Here is an 18,181-nt window from a genome sequence, read left to right as displayed (position 1 = left end):
TCATTGGTCTCCAATGCCACGACACGTCCATTGTGTGCTTGAATTTTTGTATCCTTGCTGCCGTTTAAAGGCGTCTTTCTCAAAACATTATGCAGTAAAAGGCGTACTTGATTTCAACGCTGAGCCTAAATACATCTGTTCATATTTGAGATTTAGCATTTCATTTTTCCACATCTTATGTTACAGCATTGTTCCTTATTGTCTTGTTTGTTTTAATCTTTTTCTTCAAATGTATGTTTTCAAATGTATTAAAAATATGAATACAAGAAATCACATTACCTGTAAGTATTCCGAGCTTTTGTTAAAGGGGCAGTATTATATAACATCAAATTTTTGAACTTTACATTATGTTTTAACATTATTATCCAATCTAAAACATATCTGGAGTGTTTCTTTGATTCTTTCATGCATGTCTGAAAAATCGTTTAATCTCCATGGCAACCATTCAGCTGTGCAAAACACTTGGGAGGACTTAGCTCCGCCTTCAAGATGCAGCTCCTCCTCTAAGCCGCAGTTTCTAAACTTCTGAGCTTCTGCCCCACAGAGCAGCCACCACTCAGCTCCTTCAGACTAGCCAGCAGCAATTAGCAAACACCTAGTGGAACTGCGCATCTGCTGAGCTCATTATTACAATCTTCTTCTCAATGAAACACTGGTAAAACATTGTTAAAGGGTTAATAGAGGAGCCATGTTGTGATGACTCTCATCTCCATCAGGTTGGACTGTGGTCAGAAAAATATTTTGTCTCAATGCACCAGATTGAGACCAAACATATTTAAAGAAGAATAGACAAACTCTTCTGTATATTCTGTGCAACGCACTGGCAGAGGCTTGCAGCTGCAGTGGAAACTAAAATGTCTGAACAGATCTTAATACTAACACACACCTCCTTTTTCAGTGTAAATTAGGAAATCATGTGCAGTATAATTTGTCACGTTCCAGTTTTGCGCCATATTGGGTTATAAAATTCCATTAAAACGATTAGAAAGTTTGTGTTTGTGAAACGGCAAAATGTGGAAGAAGTTGAAGGATTATTAATACGTTTGCAAGGCTCAGCAGAAATAACTTTCGCTCTATGTTGCTGGAGATGATAGATTGTAAGGTTGCAGCATGTGGGAGTCTCTTTCTTTCTTTTCCTGACTTTTTACCTATGAAGGATGTAGATACAGAATATAAGATGTCACAAAAAATATGTAGAGAGCTCTTTATTAGTAAAATCATCTCCAAATGTGTGACATGTTGAAGTTCTTCTTCCTCTGACTTCTTCCTTTAATTAACAACACTTCTCTGTGACATATAGACTGTTTTATTTGGATTTATATTTCAGCAGAAAATCTCATTTTTATTTCATTTTTTAATGTGTAGATGCCTTGTAAGAAAGGCTCTGCAGTTTGTGGTTAAAAAGATGAACCAATGGAGTAATGCAAAATGACCGTTATTTAAATAGGCTGTTTCAGACGCTGCTGTGTGCTGCTCTGCCTGGTCGCATTCCTTTATCAGCTCTGCTCCACTTCACCAGGAACTGGCTGCCTTTAACTCTTCACTGCTTTTAAAGTACTCTAAAAATCAGCAGCAGATAGCTAACAAAAGGAGCTGCAAAGCAACTTTTAATATCAAATATCATACATAAGGATATTTATTTCTTCTGCACACTGATGTGATTTTTTTTCTAACACATTTTGTCTTCCAACAATCATGTTTTTGCTCCACAAAAAAAGTCTGCAAGTTTCCTTTCCTCCTCCTTTTTTATCAGTGCAAAAATATATTCAAAATGAGAGTTAAGTTCATATCAATATTAGACAGTTTAATGCTATTTATTTGCCAGTTAAACAATAGAAACTTCTTAAAATGCAGCTTTTGTGTTGAGGCAATAATTTACCATTATGGAGAAAAACATATGTTGCTTTGAAGCAACAGAGAGAGAGAGAGAAAGAGAGAGAGAGGAGGGGAACCAATATGGCAACAAGAACAGTCAGAAGTGTGTGTTTATGTTCAAAGACATACCAGTAATTATCATTTTTCTTTCATCTTTTGAGTTTAACACAGATAAATATAACTTTGGGTTGAATTTTGGCTGGCTGATGTCAGATGGATGTTTCACATCATGCTTTTTTGAAAACCTTCTGGTAAATGATCATTGTTTTTAAATGATACAAGTGAGTAAATTCTGATTCATTGACTGTTGCTGTATGGAGTCAAAAATATGTTCGACATCAACCTTTGATTTTATCTTTCCTGACTATCCTGACTTCTTTTCATCAAGATAAACTTAAGTTTAGACTTAGTAAGCATCCATATTAAACTAAAATAAAAACCATTAAAATATTAATTACAGCTTGGGAATTGGACTTGGGAGTTAAATTTTTGGTGTAGTTGAAAACCAGGGCTGGGTAGTAACTAGTTACATTTACTTGAGTAACTTTTTGGAAACATTGCCCTTTTATGAGTATTTTTATTACACTGAACTTTTACTTCAGTAATATTATCATGAAGTATCACTACTCGTACTTCAGTAAAATTTCTGGACGCTTTGTAGAAAGTGATTTTGATTTCTTTTGCTTTTGCTTGATTTTATTGTTTATTTTTTGTCACGTCTTGAATCACTTTTTCTTTTTTTTTTTTTTTTTTACCAAAATCTGTTTTACTCTTAAGTCATTTCTTGCACAGCTACAAACATGTTTTAAGCAAAACGTCCCCTCACACACAGAGACCAGGTTTTGCAGTTTTTGTTAGTTTCATAAGTTTCATTTTGAAAGAAACTGATTTGTACTTTTTCCCATCTGATGGTAATTTTTAAACATCAAATTTTAATATTTTGGTCAGTTACTCAGTACTTGACTTTTTACCAAATGTCCAAATGTTTTTTTGTTTTTTTTAATGGCTACTTTTTATTTTTACTTGAGTAAAAATAGGTTGAAGTAGTGCTACTCTTACTCGAGTACAGTGTTTGGATACTCACCTCTGCTGAAAACGAACAGAGAGATAAATAAAGTTTTCATTTGCTTATCAATCTGAAAGGAAACCTTTGTTGTGGCATTTCATTTTTGCTGCAGATGGAAGAAAAATGGTCTGATTCCTGATGTCAAGGGCATTTATTGTTCTCCTCATGAAGGTGACTTCTGAGCTTCATCACCTTCATCATGATCTGTTCACACACAAACATCTAAAACATAGACAAACACATTTAGAAAACACACACACACACACCCACGCACACACCCCCACACACACACACACACACACACACACACACCCACACGCCCATGCCCACACACACACACGCGCGCTATCTGCCTCTCGCTGTCCCCAGCCTCTGTTGCCTAGGACACAGATGTGATGGCGATGGGGACCCCATCCCATTACACGTCAAAGAGGCTGTGTGAGTGGCTGCAGGAGAATGCGCGGGGTCTCTACCGCCCTCTTGTGGCCACAGCGGAGAATGTGTTTTCTTTGAGCCAAGATTCTGCCTGGTAACCCAATATGCTGACTTTTCTGGATGCAGACAGCCAACCATGAATTTCTAATGAAATACCTCACTCCGTGAAGCCTCACAGGAGACAGAGATGAAAAGTTCAACATGAATAATCACTTACGAGATCAGAGAGGAAGTTTACGACACCATTAGTGCGCTTTATGTTTGGCTAAATTATTTCACAGCCACAGCAAGTTAATATCTCCGCTCTGGTTTTAAAAAATTAATGCTATTCCATCCACCATGTTCTCTATTACTTATAACCTTTAAATATGATATGCACTGTATATGATAACAATACATGGCTCAGACTAATGCACATGACATCATAAAACCTGTGATTATTGTTGACTCAGCTTCAGCAGCAATAGACTTTATGGGATACTTTCTGTAGCTCATCATTTACATACACTGAGTTATTCTGGTACTGTTCCAAGAATTTCTACATTAACTTATGTCATTGATAAATAAAGAAACGTAAATTGTGTTGTTAGTTCTACATGTTTTTGAGAAGTCTTCATTAAATAAATGGAACCAAGGGAAAGTATAGAAAAAAATAATTTGCTTTCATTCTATCGATAAAATCAATTTCAAGGCTAATGTCATGTTGAAAAAATTTTTTACATGCTGAAAAAGCTTAGACAGCAGTGGCGCCCTTACAGAGGGGCAGAAGGGGGACATGGCCCCTCTTGAAACTTGCTGGCCACCTCAAAGAATCATGTTCATGTTATAGGAAGGAAAGCAGAGTTATCTTCTTAAATGAAGACAGAAATGTAAAACCCAATAAATAAATATGTAATTTTTTTTTTTTTTAATTTGAGCTGGGGCCCCCCTAAATTTTTACTGGTTTGGGCAGGGCACCATTTGAAAATGTTAATTCACTGCAGCATCTTTGCTCATGTAGCAGTGATGTCAATAATAAAAACTCGTTTTGTAATTTTTTTTTTTTTCTTGGATAGTTTATTCCCTATATTATTTTTCTATTTTCCTATTAAAAGCAGATGACTAAACATACATAAATAAAGATGTAGTACTCAATTTAATCAAGACAATACAATATACTGTATGCTGCAATATATCAAGTATACCCAACATATTTTTCAATATTTATTCATGAATTTATTTTGTTATTGTCTTGTTTTTATTTACTTTGGGATTTTTAGAGGTGATTTGTTGTAACGTTTTCTTGTCATTTTGTAAAATGAAAAATGCACAGTAAAACGTAGATGACAAACATAAGCAAATTTTTCTCCGTCATATGAGGCAGCTGTCACTCTTTGTTGAGGAATTCATATTTGGTAACAAACCAGTCACAATTTCAAAGAGAAAAAACAAAATATATGACCCTTTAAATTGGAAGGATTTCCTTCCATCTGCAGCCTTAGTAAAGCTAAGTTTGTACAGTTCCCATATAGGGAAAATAAAATCTACAACATGTTCTCTGGAATATAGTGTAGTTTATTCATTTTAATCGATGTGCTATTTTAAATATTAAAAACATCAAGTAAAAACAGCCATATATATATATATATATGTTTATATATATATACACAGCAGCAGAAGCAGGAATTTGGGCAGAACTGAGCAGGGCATTGTTGTGCTTTTAGATTATACATGGCTGAAACCAACAAAATCAAAGAAATATAGAAGGCAGCAATACAAAAGACAGCCTAATATTCTCCAGGGCTTTTGGAAAAGGTCTGGAGAATAAAAATTTGAAGAAGACTTTAATTTGAAGAAGTTAATAAAAATTTGAAGAAGACTTTCAGAAATACTTTCCAGAAATTTCTAGAGTACTCCAGATTATTCAAGCTTCTTTAATGCCATTTATACATTACTTTTCTGAAATTTCTAGGTTAATTCTCCTTAATATCCAAGTTATGTTTCTGTAATTTACAGGCTACCTGTCTTTAAAGAATTAAAGAACAATTTCCTGGTTATCAAAGATTAGTTTCTGGAATTTTCCTGTTAATTTTATGTTTTTTACCTCAATGAAGTTTACAAGGTACAATCTGCAACTCAATTACTCTATAAAAAAATACAGGTTATTTTTCCTCACGGATCTAAGTTTTGGCAATTTTTGGGTTGATTTTCTAAAATATACAGATGAATTTCTCAGGAATTTTATATTTGCTTTCCGGAACTAACAGAAGACTTTCCTGAAACCTTTTTTGGACCTTGCAGGCTACAGTTCAATTTAAAGCAGGTCAAGTTCCAGTAAATGAATGGTAAATCAGCCAGTAAGTTTTATAAAAAAAATAACCTGTACTTTTTAGAAAATAACCTGCAAATTCTGGGAAAATATGGACTGCATGATATATTTTTACCAAAGCAGTAACCTTGTGAAGCAGCATCATGTTGACCTTTTTCTAAAAGGTTTCATAGTCTCTGTTTACAATAATCTGAGTAAAGATATAAATGTCAATAAGTTTTGTTAAATAATGTCACCCTTTTGTTTATATCAGGGCATAAAATAGACCATTAATGTCCACCTATATATTTTTGTTCAACAAAATTGATCCTAGATAACTTACTAGCACCAAATAAAAGTTTCTATCCAGATAAAAGAGAAAATGTGTACCGTAATTAACTGTGTAAGATTTCTAACTGATTTATAGTAAGTCTTAATATGTGCATCTAAAAAAGTTTGTTTGTATTTCTATATTTTCTAAAACTGCAGCTTAGAGTAAAGCATCTATGCACTGTATCTATTTTAAACGGTAATAATCAATATATTTAACTTTTCATGTGCAACCATCAGTCGGGCGAAAAGGAAAAACAAAACAAAAGAACTAATTACTGTCTGTGCAACATTCTTTCTGTCCACAGGATGGACTGCTGTTAAACCCTCCTGAAGCATAGTATTGTCATTTTAAAGTAGATATAGGCAAGGGTGATCAGAGCAAATACAACAAAATCAGATATGCACATTGAGTACACTTATAACAAATAAAAGACAAATATTAAAAAATATTTTTTTATAAGGTAACACAAGATTGTGGCATCTACCGTGGGATCTGTGGGTGTGTTGAAACTACTCATCTGCCTTAAAAGAGTCTTTAACACACAACTACGATGATGTGGCGATATACTGAAGGTTCTTTGTAAACATTCTCTGTTCTAGGCCTCTGTTTCTGATTGATCGGTGGTGACGCTTCCGTTCAACTCGCCCAAAGCCGATTGCTCCTGGATGTCCGTCATCTCCCCGACGGTGAAGATGGGTTCCCCCACCTTGCTGTGGGCCGAGCCGCCGTCCGGCTGCTTGGTGGCTTGTTCGGCCAGCGTGGGCTCTTCGTCCAGCCTGCTGGAGATGGACCAGTAGAGGTGAGCGTTGAGTCTGGCCGCGGCCAACGCCAGCTCCCGCGCCGAGCAGGAGGGCGTGTCCACCTTGGTGGGTGTAAGGGAAGATAAGTTAGTTAAATCTGACCTTTTTATACTTCCATTTGGGTTCTTACTACTTCTCAAAACAGCTCAGTAAATTTGCCAAAAAACAGTTTTCATCGAACTTCATGTTCTCATTTGTTTTCATCTAACAAAAGGACAGCGCCTCCCATGGTAGTTGCAGTCTCAGGCACCTGTCTACCCATGTCTTATGTTGTTCATTTGTCTTTTTTTGTTCTTTAAATGCGCTGTACTGAAACTAATTTTGTTGCGCTTTCTGTACAGTGACAATAAAGGCTGATTCGGATCCTGAAGTTAATTGTTTTTGGGGTCTGGAAAATGAGCCGTTTCAAAAACCTCTGGAATGTAACGTCAAAAGTTAGCAGGTTCTGCCCCTTACCTAGCAACCCTAGCCAAGCCATCCCGTTACCTAGCAACCCCAGTGAATTCCAGTCCGTCACCTAGCAACCCAGGCTAAGCTCCAGCACAATTGCTCAGCTAGTTTTACCGCTGTATACTGGAAAAGACAGGTGTTTTGTTATTAACTTATTAAAATAATAATAATTATCATTGTTATTTATTTAATTTCCCTTTGGGACCAATAAAGTATTTTTTTATTAAATTACCTTTCAGAAACTTGTTGGTTTCTGAATGGTATGCTCAGTGTGCTCTCCTAATGCTTTTCAAAGATGTATGGTTGTGTAATTGAACGGCCATTTGCAGCCATTTTGAGTGTAAACGCTGAGTTGGCCAGCAGAATTGCTCACTATTTGCAGGCGGTTGTAGTTTCTAACTCCAGTGAAACCCGGGGCTCCACTGTAGTGGGTCAAAAATGGGTTAAAAGCTCAAAGTGCAAATAAGAAATCTTTAAACTGACAGGTAGTATGAATATATTTGAAAAAAGGATGACTCAGACTGGAAAATATGAACAAAGCCTTCTGTAAAGCTTGTCCATCATATCATAATTTGAATTTAACTGCTTGCCACAGTTTTAGCAATGGAGTTGCCAGGGAAACCCTTCCCTGGAGGCGAGCAAGAGGCATCCTAATTAGATGGTCAAGCCACATCATCAGACTCCATTCAATGCAGCTTCATCTTCAACTCAAACTTCCTAAGAAAGAAAACTGATTTCAGATCCAGGAACTGTTTTGATTTCTGGTTATGAACCACGTATCATTTATCAGTCTTACTTTACTAAACCTCTCATCTGTACAAGTTACAAAAATACAAACATTTTTCTTCATTTCAAGAAGCTAAGCTCAAATTTAAGACTTGACAGATTTTTGAGAAAAAACAGCTGCTCTAGAGGTATCATAGCACTTAATTTACTCAAATTCCCTTCCTATTTAGTGACTTTGAGGTGTAAAAATTGGTTTGAGTTCCTACATTTCCCAGCATGCCACTCAGTAACCCCATGAGAGTGTGAGAATTTAGCATTGTGTGTAGGTGGGGGCAAGAACAGAACTGAGAGTTTTTATTGACCAGAATGTTGTGTTTTCAGTTGCTTGAAATAACTGTTAAGGCAACCAAAAGCAAACATTTTATTTGCTTTCTATAAAATAGGCCAAAATATAAGTAAACTGATTCAAAATAATCAGAAAATAATTAAGAATTTGAATGTTATCTTTGAGGAGAAGCTACCTCAAACGTGTGATGAAAGGCTCCGTAGTCGATGTCAAAGAAGCCCTCTGCCAGCAACATCATGGGGCTGAACCTGTGACCCCACAACACCTCCTCCGCCAGGTAGGAGCTCCTCGCCTGGCACGTCATCCCTGCACACATAAAACACACTCATGAGGTACTTCTGATGGGGAGAAGGATTTAAATAAACAGGCTTGCAAAGAAGTGACATCTTTCTTTGAAAGACAAAGAATGCCCCCTGACCAAATGGTTAGATCAGCTGAATTATTTAGAAAACCATTCTGATTATTCAGAATGTTGAGTGAATCTTCATCAGTGTAGACAAAGAATCTGCATAGGATAGCATGAGATTAGGCAATGTAACCTTTTGGTCATTTCTGATGCTGTAGTATATTGTGTTATTGATTTGCAATCCTCAATCTTAAAGTTGTGAATTTTTTAATACAAATTATGTGAAGGGAATCTTCCCTTACATGAAGGGAAGATTAATTTCAAACATGTCTCACCGGTGGCCTCCACCATTCCTTCCAGAATGACCACAATCTCGAAATCCTCCTTCTCCAGCTGGGCCTGCGACATGTCCCAGAAGGGCGAGCGCGCGTCAATTTCATGGGAGATCACCAGCGGAGAGACGAGGAAGAGGCGGTCATCGCCCGTCTCAAAGCCCACGCTGATGTCTGTTTGGTCCAAAGGGATGAACTCACCTGGAGGAGACAAACACACCTTCTAGTATCCAAACAAGATGCCACGAAATAGCAATTTATTGCAAATATGTTTCCATTTTGTGGTTTATCTTTCTTGTTTTACCCTCTTGAGTCTGCTTGGACTTGATTAGTTTGGCCCTCATGTTGGCCCCAACAATGTGAGAACTCCGAAGGTCGCCCACCCTGAACATCAGGCAGAGCTTGTCGTCTCTCAGAGAGATGACGGCGTGCTTGGAGAACACCAACGTCTCGGCTCGTTTATTAGGCTGGGAGATCTTCACGAACATGCAGCCGACCTACACAGAAAGGAAACAGGAAGAAACAAGCACAGCCTGCGGTCAGAATCCGAAACAAAACAAACAAAAAAATGAACAAAGAAAGGACCCAGAGGGTATTTCTATCAGCTGGAAAAGTGGCGGATTGTTGAAAAATTAAAAGCAATGCTTGTTATTCAGCATTTATAATGAACTCTTCAGCTAAGCAGTCCAGTGATGCTGTGCAGCTGCAACATCTCCATTGTAACTGCTGAATACAGACTGAGCTGAGCTTTTCTCAATAGACCTATTTCCAGCTTTCAGTGTTTAAAGCAGTAGTGATACTTGAATTAACCTCAGATTGAAATATTTTTAAGATGCAGAGGAAAACATCCCACATATCCATCAGCTCTGAGGATGTTGTTTTTTTTCAATTCGCAGACGTGCATAAACATGATTTAGCCTTGATGCTGCTGCGAGAACTCATTTAAATCAAATCAGCGCATGCAGTATTAAAATGTTCCCGGTTTTATAGGACTGTGTCTCGCATCAAATCGGTGTCTTTTAATGATATTCTAATCTTCTATAGGCAGGATAAAAACTGGATACTAACCAGATATTTACATAAAGCTCCCGTTTGACATTAGACTTTATTAAATCTTCCTTTTTCTTGATCAGTTAGGAATTTGGTAAATGCCAAAATGAGATGTTGAAATGAAAGGTTCTTATGTGCATTTCCTTAGATTACCTTGTTTTGAGTGAATAATTCCCAAATATTGATGAAAAAGTGCTAGTTTCTTTGGCAGATTATTTCACCTTTAGCAAGATATTTTTCACATTTTATATGTTACTTGTAAAACCAAAAGTACTGTGTAAGATTTAGTATTTTTGCAGTGTATTGATGTTTACACCAACGTCTGATTATAGTGTCTGAAAATTGAAGCTAAAATTGAGATTCATGAAATCAGAAAACATTTGTCCAGTCTGTTACTTTTCAGTTTTGGCCAGGTTGCGCGAACTTTAGCCTCTTTTTTCTGTATTTAGTTGACAGGAGAGGCACATATCTGCTTAAAGGTTTATCATTTTTAGTGATCAGGTAATATTCTGCACATCTTTGTCATGACAAATGGTTATTTGAGCTACTGTTGCCTGAGTTGCAGAACTGTAATTGGTGGGTTGGACAACGTTTACACTCAAACATGAAAATAGCTGCTAACAGATGCGCAACTATACAACTGTACATTTTTGAAAAGCAAAAGTAGAGCCTCCTGCACAACCAAGAAGAGCACAACATGTGGTTTCTGGGTGGTAAGTCAATGGCTGCTGTTTACCAGCAGCCATTGTACAGTGCATACAACGGCAAAACCAGCGGACCAAATGTGCTGGAGCTCAGCTTTGGTTGCTTGGTAACAGGCTGGGCTTCACTGGGGGCTTCTGATTGGTGACATTACACTCATAAGGTTTTTGAAACGGCACCAAAAATTGTTCAGTTATTGCCGAAAATAAACGTTTGGTCTGTTTTTAGAAGCACAAAAACATGAAAAACATGAATTTTATATAATAAGTCCCCTTTAAAGTGTGATGAGATAGAGATGAATTTTTATTATGTTCTGCTTTATAATACAATAGGTATTAAGGATGATCTGTATACAGGTGCAACAGTACTTATCTCTGTTGCTAAGCAACTAATGTCACTTTTCTCATTTATTGAACATGGCAGAGTATTTCCACTTTGGAAATAATTAACAAATGACCGTCCAAATGAATATCTTCAGTTTTTGCTATTTCTGTCCCCTCGTTATTACAAGCGTTTATCCAATGTTGCTGCATGATAAACATTTAATTTCCACTGCTGTAATATTAGATTTTCTTCTTAAATAAGTCATATCTCACAGCTCACCATGAACGCATTGACCATCGATCCCAGTATGGCCTGCAGCAGCAGCAGCATGGTGCCCACTGGACACTGATCGGTGATGACTCTGTGCCCGTAGCCAATCGTCGTCTCTGTCTCGATGGAGAAGAGGAAGGCTGATATGAAACCGTTGACATTGTTCACGCACGGCGTCCACGCCTCGTCTTCCAGATGGTCCAGATCCCCCCTTTGGGAGCGAAACGAGGAGAATGTGTGAGAAATAGCAGGGTGGGAGGAGGCGACAAAGTGAGTGTCAAAAGAAACAGCAAGAAGAGTGAGAAGAGTTTTTTTTTTTTTATTCTTATTTATTTTTAGACCGTATGGTATAAGTATAAACATGGCAACTCAGCTCTCCTTTTCACTCGACAGAATAAATCCTGCACAGATTTATGCTTGGTCATTAACCTGACATGTTCGGCCGTCATTTTTTCCCCACTCTGCAAAAATCTAATACCTTTTTCATCACATCGTCCCAGTATATCACAGGCATAATTCACCCCTCTAAGAGCCTGCAGAGCTTCCTTTCAAACACACACTACACTGGTCAATGTCGCTCATTACCACTGCTCCAGCAGGAGAGGTGCAGCTAATTAATGGAAGTGGTGTGAGGCGCTTTATATAATCTTTGATTTTTATCGAACTGTGCCGGTGACCAAAGAATTGAGGCATCACAGAAATTGCTCTGGCAACACTTAAATGCGGTCTGGAGCAGATAGAAAAGGTCATCGTTTTTCTAGCAGACCATGTTAGCTAATTAGCTCCAGCAGACACATCTGGGGAAGAGAGGCCCTGTCATGATGAAATACACAGCAATGTTTATATGTGCATGGTCATCTGTTTTTTTGGTTTTACTTAGCAGGATTTCAAAGCAGAGATCTCTAAAATGCAATGCCTCCTTTTGATGATTAAATTGATAGTTTTGGAATATGTGAACGCTAACCGGCTTGCTAAAAGCTTCGTGAAAAGATTGATGTTTTACCAGTCAGCAAAATATGATGCTGTGGCTAAAAGACTGTTAAGTTATCTCATAACTGGAGTAAAGGAAACAGCTCACTGGACTAGGAATACCTAAAGCTGTGTTAACACAAAATATATTGCATCTGGAGAAAGAAATGAAAAGGTTTTAACTGGGTTAGTGTCAACACATCAACTAAAATTACCTACATTTTTATTAATTTGAGTCTGACTAACAGGAACAATATTTATGTTTTGGTAACATTTAAAAAACACGAGTCCTGTATATTCTTTGTTCATTCTGTGAATTTTTAAACTCTTTCTGATCATTTTTTGTGTATTGTGCTTGCAAAAATCCACAAATACTGTACAGCTGTTTCAACTCATGCTACTATTTAAATTTAATCTCATGACCTTGACTGTACATTCTGTGTATCTGCAGGATGGGTGGTAGATGCATAAACCTTGCTAATGCTGATAAACCTTACCTACAGTAGGCTATGAGGTACCAAATGGCGCCAAAGAAGAGCCACGTGACTGCGTAGGCCATGACGAAGACGAAGAGCGAGCAGCGCCAGTTGAGGTCCACCAATGTGGTGAAGATGTCGGTCAGGTAGCGGTATGTCTCCCGCATGTTGCCGTGCTGCACATTGCAACGGCCGTTCTTCTCGACGTAGCGCTGCCTCTTACGCCGAGTCCGGGCTGACAGAAGAGGCAGAACACAAACATTCATTCCTGCTAATCTATGTTTCATCGCATCGTCTCCAAAACTCAGAAGTTCTGAATGAATTTGAAGCTTCAACTAGGATTTCAGTCTTAAAATGAGACGAGGTAGATGAATGAGTGAGATAAATGAAAACAGGTGAAAGGGGACATGATGCTCAGAGAGAGAAGAGTGGAAAACAGATGAAGTGTGACAGGACAAATATCATCAAACACCAGGAGAAGAAAAGCTACAATAAAGAGCTGACAGCACTTATAAACACATTAAATGATGATCAAACGTCTCGCTAAGACTTTTATTGCATCAAATACTACTGTTACACATAATGCTGCCTCTTACAGGTGGAACTACAGAAAAAAAGAGTAGGAAAAATCTAAATATGACAAAAACAATAGATTTTTGATTCAAACGACAGTCCTCGGATGAAGAATTAGAACAAGTAAATGCAGCATCTTAGTGATTATTATGTTCAAACTAGAGTACAGCGTAAAACACTGAGCTGCAGCTGTTTTTACCAATATTTGCAGATATACATGAGATTAAAGGTTTCTTAGTACAGCACTAAGTAGTCAGATTTTTATTAACCGAGCTTTTATTATAAATAGAACCTAATTTATCCAGAAGATTTTATTGAACAGCACCTAGTTTATTAAGTTTAGCTAAACATAGCAACCACTTGCAAAGAAAGTGACACAAATTCTGTTTTTATAACTGAATAAATTTGTTCAATTAAGCCCAAAAGAATTGCTTCTTTTAATAAAATCATTTTAAAGTTTTGGCTCTACATTGCATAACATCCCTTTCCCACAAAAACAAACTAACCAAACAAAAAAAATGACTACTTTATTTGCTTGATGTTAGTTTTAGTTTTATTTTCTTTTGACTGGTCAATTTTGGCCTACATAACAAGCAAGAAAGTACTTATTGTATTGCTCCAGTTCTGTAACTAACAGCATTCTTAGGTTTAGACTTTTTCTTTTTCTAGCCAAGACTTGCTGTAAATACTGGAGGCAAAAGATGTGCAGAAGTGTCAAAATCACTGAGGGGTGAAGAAGTGCTGCATGGCCCAAATTAGAGATTTGCTACGACTGCAAGTGAGATAAAGAGAGGAAGAGGAGGAGCAGTCAGTTGCAGAGGAGGGAGCACTGCAAAAAACACAAATTCTTAAGTACTTTTTTGTATCATTTCTTACTACACTTAAATTAAGGCAAAACAAACTTACAAGTAGCTTTGTAGCATGATATAGGATCTTGTTTTAGGTCAATAATTCCTTAATATTGATTAAAAATGTACCAGTTTTTACATTCCACTTATAACAAGACATTTTTCTCATGTTATAAGTGAAATAATCTGCCAGTAGAACTACTATTTCCTCACCAATGTTAAGGCACTATTTACCTAAAACAAGCCCGTATATCTTGTTGAAAATGTATTTAATATTTGCACTAGAAACTGAACAAAAATGCTTGGTGAGTGTTTGTGTTTTTGCAGTGAGAGAGATGGAAGAAGAGCCAAACATGATGTATTTGCACCAAGCGGACTGTTTAGTCGTCCATTCTTGATAATTAAAAAAACAGTATTTCTCTTGAGAAACAGGTTTTATTAAAAAATGAAGGGCAACAGAGGTCACTCACCCCAGCCGAATCGCCCCCTCTCTTTTTCAGGCCCCTGGGTTTTCTTCCTGTGCTGATTGGCGTTGGCCTCCCGTTCTGCGAGCTTGGACTGGAACGACCTTTTGACCTTGGCCGGGGGTGGAGGGGAGGGCATGGTCTGCGTGGTGACGACGTGGCCCAACTCCTCGGATACGTTAAAGACTCCAGTGGGAGCGGTCGACTTTGTCGCCGCCTCGTCTTCCTCGCCTTCAGCCTTCTCCTCCACAGGAAGCGCCAGGGAGTCGGGACGGGAAGGGAAGACGGAGTTCTCCAGCGCCATCGTCTCTCTCTGTCTCTGTGTGTGTGTGTGCGGGCGTGGGTGTAGGTGTGTGTGTATAGAGTGTTAGACTGTTATTGATATTGTCCTTATGTCAGACTGTGTCCAGCTGTTATTGATTGGATCATTTGTTTGCTTGACTGAAGCCTGGAATGAAGGAAGAGAACACAACGACCAAATGAAATCGTGATTGATTCACTGCTTTCGCTAAACATCATCAGGATTTTATTTCTTGTTTTTCACAACATCAACATCTATCAAGCTCCTATAAACACACTGTCCTGCCTTGAAGGTGTTTAGTGAAACACAGTAACCCAGTATCAGTTATGTTTGAACTCATTTTGTCACATTACAACCACAATCTTTAACGTAGGTTATTTAGGTTTTATGTGACAGCACATAATTGGGACGTAAAAGAAAATGGTGAATGGTTTTCAAAATTACTTAAAAATCTGAAAAGTTTTGTTTGAATTTGTATTTAGCAGCTGTAAGTGTCTGGTAGGATGGGTGTCTTCCTGCTTTGCAGCTGATGAGAAGAAGAGGAATGTCAGTTTTCATGTCTTGCCCAGATTATCAACTGCATCTATTTCTAGACTTTGACTGGGGCCACTCTAATGCAATCTGACTTTCTTTTTCTCAGGATTCCGAAAAAAAGTCAGAATATTGAGATTAAAGTCTAATTGCTCAGAATTCTGTAGATAAAACTCAGAATACTGAAATTTAAGTCTGACATTCTGATATTAAAGTCAAAATTATGAGATTAAAGTAACATTTCTCAGAATTCTGTACAAAGAAAACATTCTGAGGTCAAAGCTACAATTTTGGGAAAACAGTGAGATTATGAAATTATAGTTTGAGTTCTGAGATTATTGTCAGTTTTCTTGAAAACTCATAAAACGGTCTGAATAATGAGAAAAATGTTAGAATACTGAGGTTAGAATAAGAGATTCTGATAAAGACAAATTTCTCAGACGTTCTGGGATTAAAGTCTGAGATTAAAGTCACATTTCTGAGAATTCTGGAAGAAAAGTGAGAATAAAATCTGAGATTAAAATCTGAATGATGTTATTAAAGCATAAGATTCTGATATTTAAGTAAGAATTATAAGATTAAAGTAACATTTCTCAGAAATTGTCACATTTCTTGAAAACTGAGAAAAAAGTCAGAATACTCAGAAAAGAGTTAAGATCCTGAGATTAGAGTAAAATATTCTCAAAGACAGAGAAAAATGGCAAAGCAAGTGTATACACACAAATATATATTGTATATATATATATATATGTGTGTGTGTAAAAATTAAACAAACACTCTCCAGGAAGGTTAAAATTTTAACATGAATATTTTGCAGTTATAAAAAGATAGAATACTCCTACAACAAAACGTGAAAAAGTTAACGACATAATTTTATAATTCAACACCTTTGAAAAACAAGAAGCTGAAGTTAAAACAGGAAGTGGAATGATATTATACAGATGTTTAGGATATTCTGTTCCCTGTTTTGAGAGACGACCTGATCCAGGAGCGCAGCTGTGCATATTCACACTGGAGGCTCTTTAATTAAGCCAGTTACACACACACACACACCCACGCACACACACGCACACACCCCCACACACACACACCCACACACACGCAAAAAAACGCCTTGGGGTGTGTGTGTGTGTGTGTGTGTGTGGTCCTTGCGTGCCAGTGTGAGAATATTGTGCAAGTGCACTTATGGCGCTATTTTAAATGTGGCTTATTTCTACCGTATGCCTGCTGAGGTTTCTTACATAAGTCCCAAAGAGGAGAGAAATCTGCACAGCGAGGCATACTGTTCCCTGAAATATTTGCACGGGAAAATGGAGTCCAGGTCCTTTTCCAGCAGACCTGGATGTTGTGCCTCCATTTAGGCAACTGGTCGCAGGAGAAAGAGGGAGAGAGAGAGACGGAGAGTGGCAGTCAAGATGACGCACTATCCTGCTGATAGATGGGTCAGAAATAGCCTCTGTTCCAGAGTCCCTCTGAGTCAGAAACCAAAAGGTTTCGGATTAATGTCACAAACATCCAACGTCCGACATCCTACCTGCGCAGCGTCGCAACGTCTCACCTGGCTCGAGCTGACTGTTGTATCACGAGGAAAAGGAAAATCTGCTCCATAATCCGGCCGGCGTTGGTGATTCGAGTACACCCATGTCTGATCCTGGGTTGTAATAGCGACGCGGGATCAGTCAGCTTTTGTTTTTTCTCTTCAGGAAAACAAGAAGCACCTCGACTCGACTCGGTCACGCACTAAATGAAAATCCGAAAGCTGTAGGCCAGTGAATGATCAAGTTGGGGGGAACAGAGCAGATTAAGCAGCTGAAGTTGAATATTTACGCGGATGCGTCTGCGGAGCATGGTGTGAAATGGTGGCGTCGGGATAACCCGGCAGCTCCATGATCTGTGCGGCTCTGATGGAGGCGGTCAGGTGTTGGAGCCTCAGAGCGGAGGAGGATGCTGTCATCAGTCCAGCCCCTGTCAACCCTGCCTCAGTCTCATTACTACAACACAGAGGGAAGATCTTCCTCCTCCTCTGCCTCCTCCTGCTGGCTGCTAGACTCTCAGCATCTGCAGAGTTCACAGAAAAAAAGAAAATAAATTAAAATAAAATCAGCCGCCTTTATGAACTGTATTATTATTATTATTATTATTATTATTATTATTATTATTATTATTATTATTATTATTATTATTATATAATTTGGTCTGAGTTGATGTTGGAAGTCTTTTTAAAGCGTGTTTTTTTTTTATTACAACCTTACATGAATCTTTTTAAAACGGCATTATTGAAGGCCATATCGGCACGCGCACCTGTTGTACCCTCAACGATATTAGTGAATTGAATGAAATCAGCTTTAAATTCACAATCTGCCATTTGCGTCACTGGTGGGAATTCCGCCTCTTTTCTGCGATCCGAATTATTTTTCTCAGTTCTTTCGGCTCCAAAATGGATCTTCACTTCATACAATTTCCAGCTCTCTCGGTCCGTCAAAAAATATTTTTTAAAAATTGAGGTAACCAGAGGTTGTTGAAACATATGACTTTTGGGGTTAGTAGCCTCTGAACACGCTGATGGACTCAGAGGTGGCAGCAATAAGGTTGAAGTTGCAGCACTGCATCATTTCTATAACTGGTTGTGATTGCACTTGTGGTGAAGTTATCACCACAAGTACAAAGGAGTTTTTG

General features: G+C 37.9%; 1 protein-coding gene and 1 long non-coding RNA gene across 5 annotated transcripts; one reads left to right on the top strand and one right to left on the bottom strand.

Annotated features, from left to right (window-relative positions):
- Positions 1 to 4,415: 4,415 nt before the first annotated feature.
- kcnj9 (potassium inwardly rectifying channel subfamily J member 9) lies at positions 4,416 to 17,392 on the bottom strand. 4 transcript variants are annotated; one of them, XM_032566366.1, is made up of 9 exons: positions 17,064 to 17,392; positions 16,844 to 16,977; positions 14,680 to 15,121; positions 12,810 to 13,023; positions 11,353 to 11,554; positions 9,302 to 9,494; positions 9,001 to 9,198; positions 8,495 to 8,625; positions 4,416 to 6,859 (listed from the first exon to the last, which is right to left on the bottom strand). In XM_032566366.1, exons 3-9 carry the CDS (start codon positions 14,975 to 14,977, stop codon positions 6,593 to 6,595), a joined length of 1,503 nt encoding a protein of 500 aa, XP_032422257.1. In that variant the 5' UTR covers positions 14,978 to 15,121; positions 16,844 to 16,977; positions 17,064 to 17,392; the 3' UTR covers positions 4,416 to 6,592. The 4 variants fall into 4 exon arrangements, with proteins under 4 accessions (XP_032422257.1, XP_032422260.1, XP_032422256.1 ...); XM_032566369.1 differs by lacking the exon at positions 16,844 to 16,977 and having other exon boundaries at positions 17,040 to 17,392; XM_032566365.1 differs by lacking the exon at positions 16,844 to 16,977.
- On the top strand, positions 15,120 to 16,575 carry LOC116722187 (uncharacterized). Its single transcript, XR_004339726.1, has 2 exons — positions 15,120 to 15,628; positions 15,768 to 16,575. It is a non-coding gene; the product is annotated as an uncharacterized LOC116722187 (long non-coding RNA).
- Positions 17,393 to 18,181: the final 789 nt, after the last annotated feature.

The sequence above is a fragment of the Xiphophorus hellerii genome, chromosome 6, assembly GCF_003331165.1.
Source record: "Xiphophorus hellerii strain 12219 chromosome 6, Xiphophorus_hellerii-4.1, whole genome shotgun sequence".
NCBI classification, from domain to species: domain Eukaryota; kingdom Metazoa; phylum Chordata; class Actinopteri; order Cyprinodontiformes; family Poeciliidae; genus Xiphophorus; species Xiphophorus hellerii.
Note: the sequence above shows the minus strand (reverse complement) of the source record. Positions and strands in the feature narration are given on the sequence as shown.

Excerpts from the sequence above, each read along its gene's own strand:
- kcnj9 (XM_032566369.1), bottom strand. The coding sequence starts at position 14,977 with ATGGCGCTGGAGAACTCCGTCTTCCCTTCCCGTCCCGACTCCCTGGCG. Across the intron at positions 13,024-14,679 it reads GAGGGGGCGATTCGGCTGGG|CCCGGACTCGGCGTAAGAGG; the intron begins GTGAGTGACCTC and ends CTCTTCTGTCAG. Across the intron at positions 11,555-12,809 it reads TACCTCATAGCCTACTGTAG|GGGGGATCTGGACCATCTGG; the intron begins GTAAGGTTTATC and ends TCGCTCCCAAAG.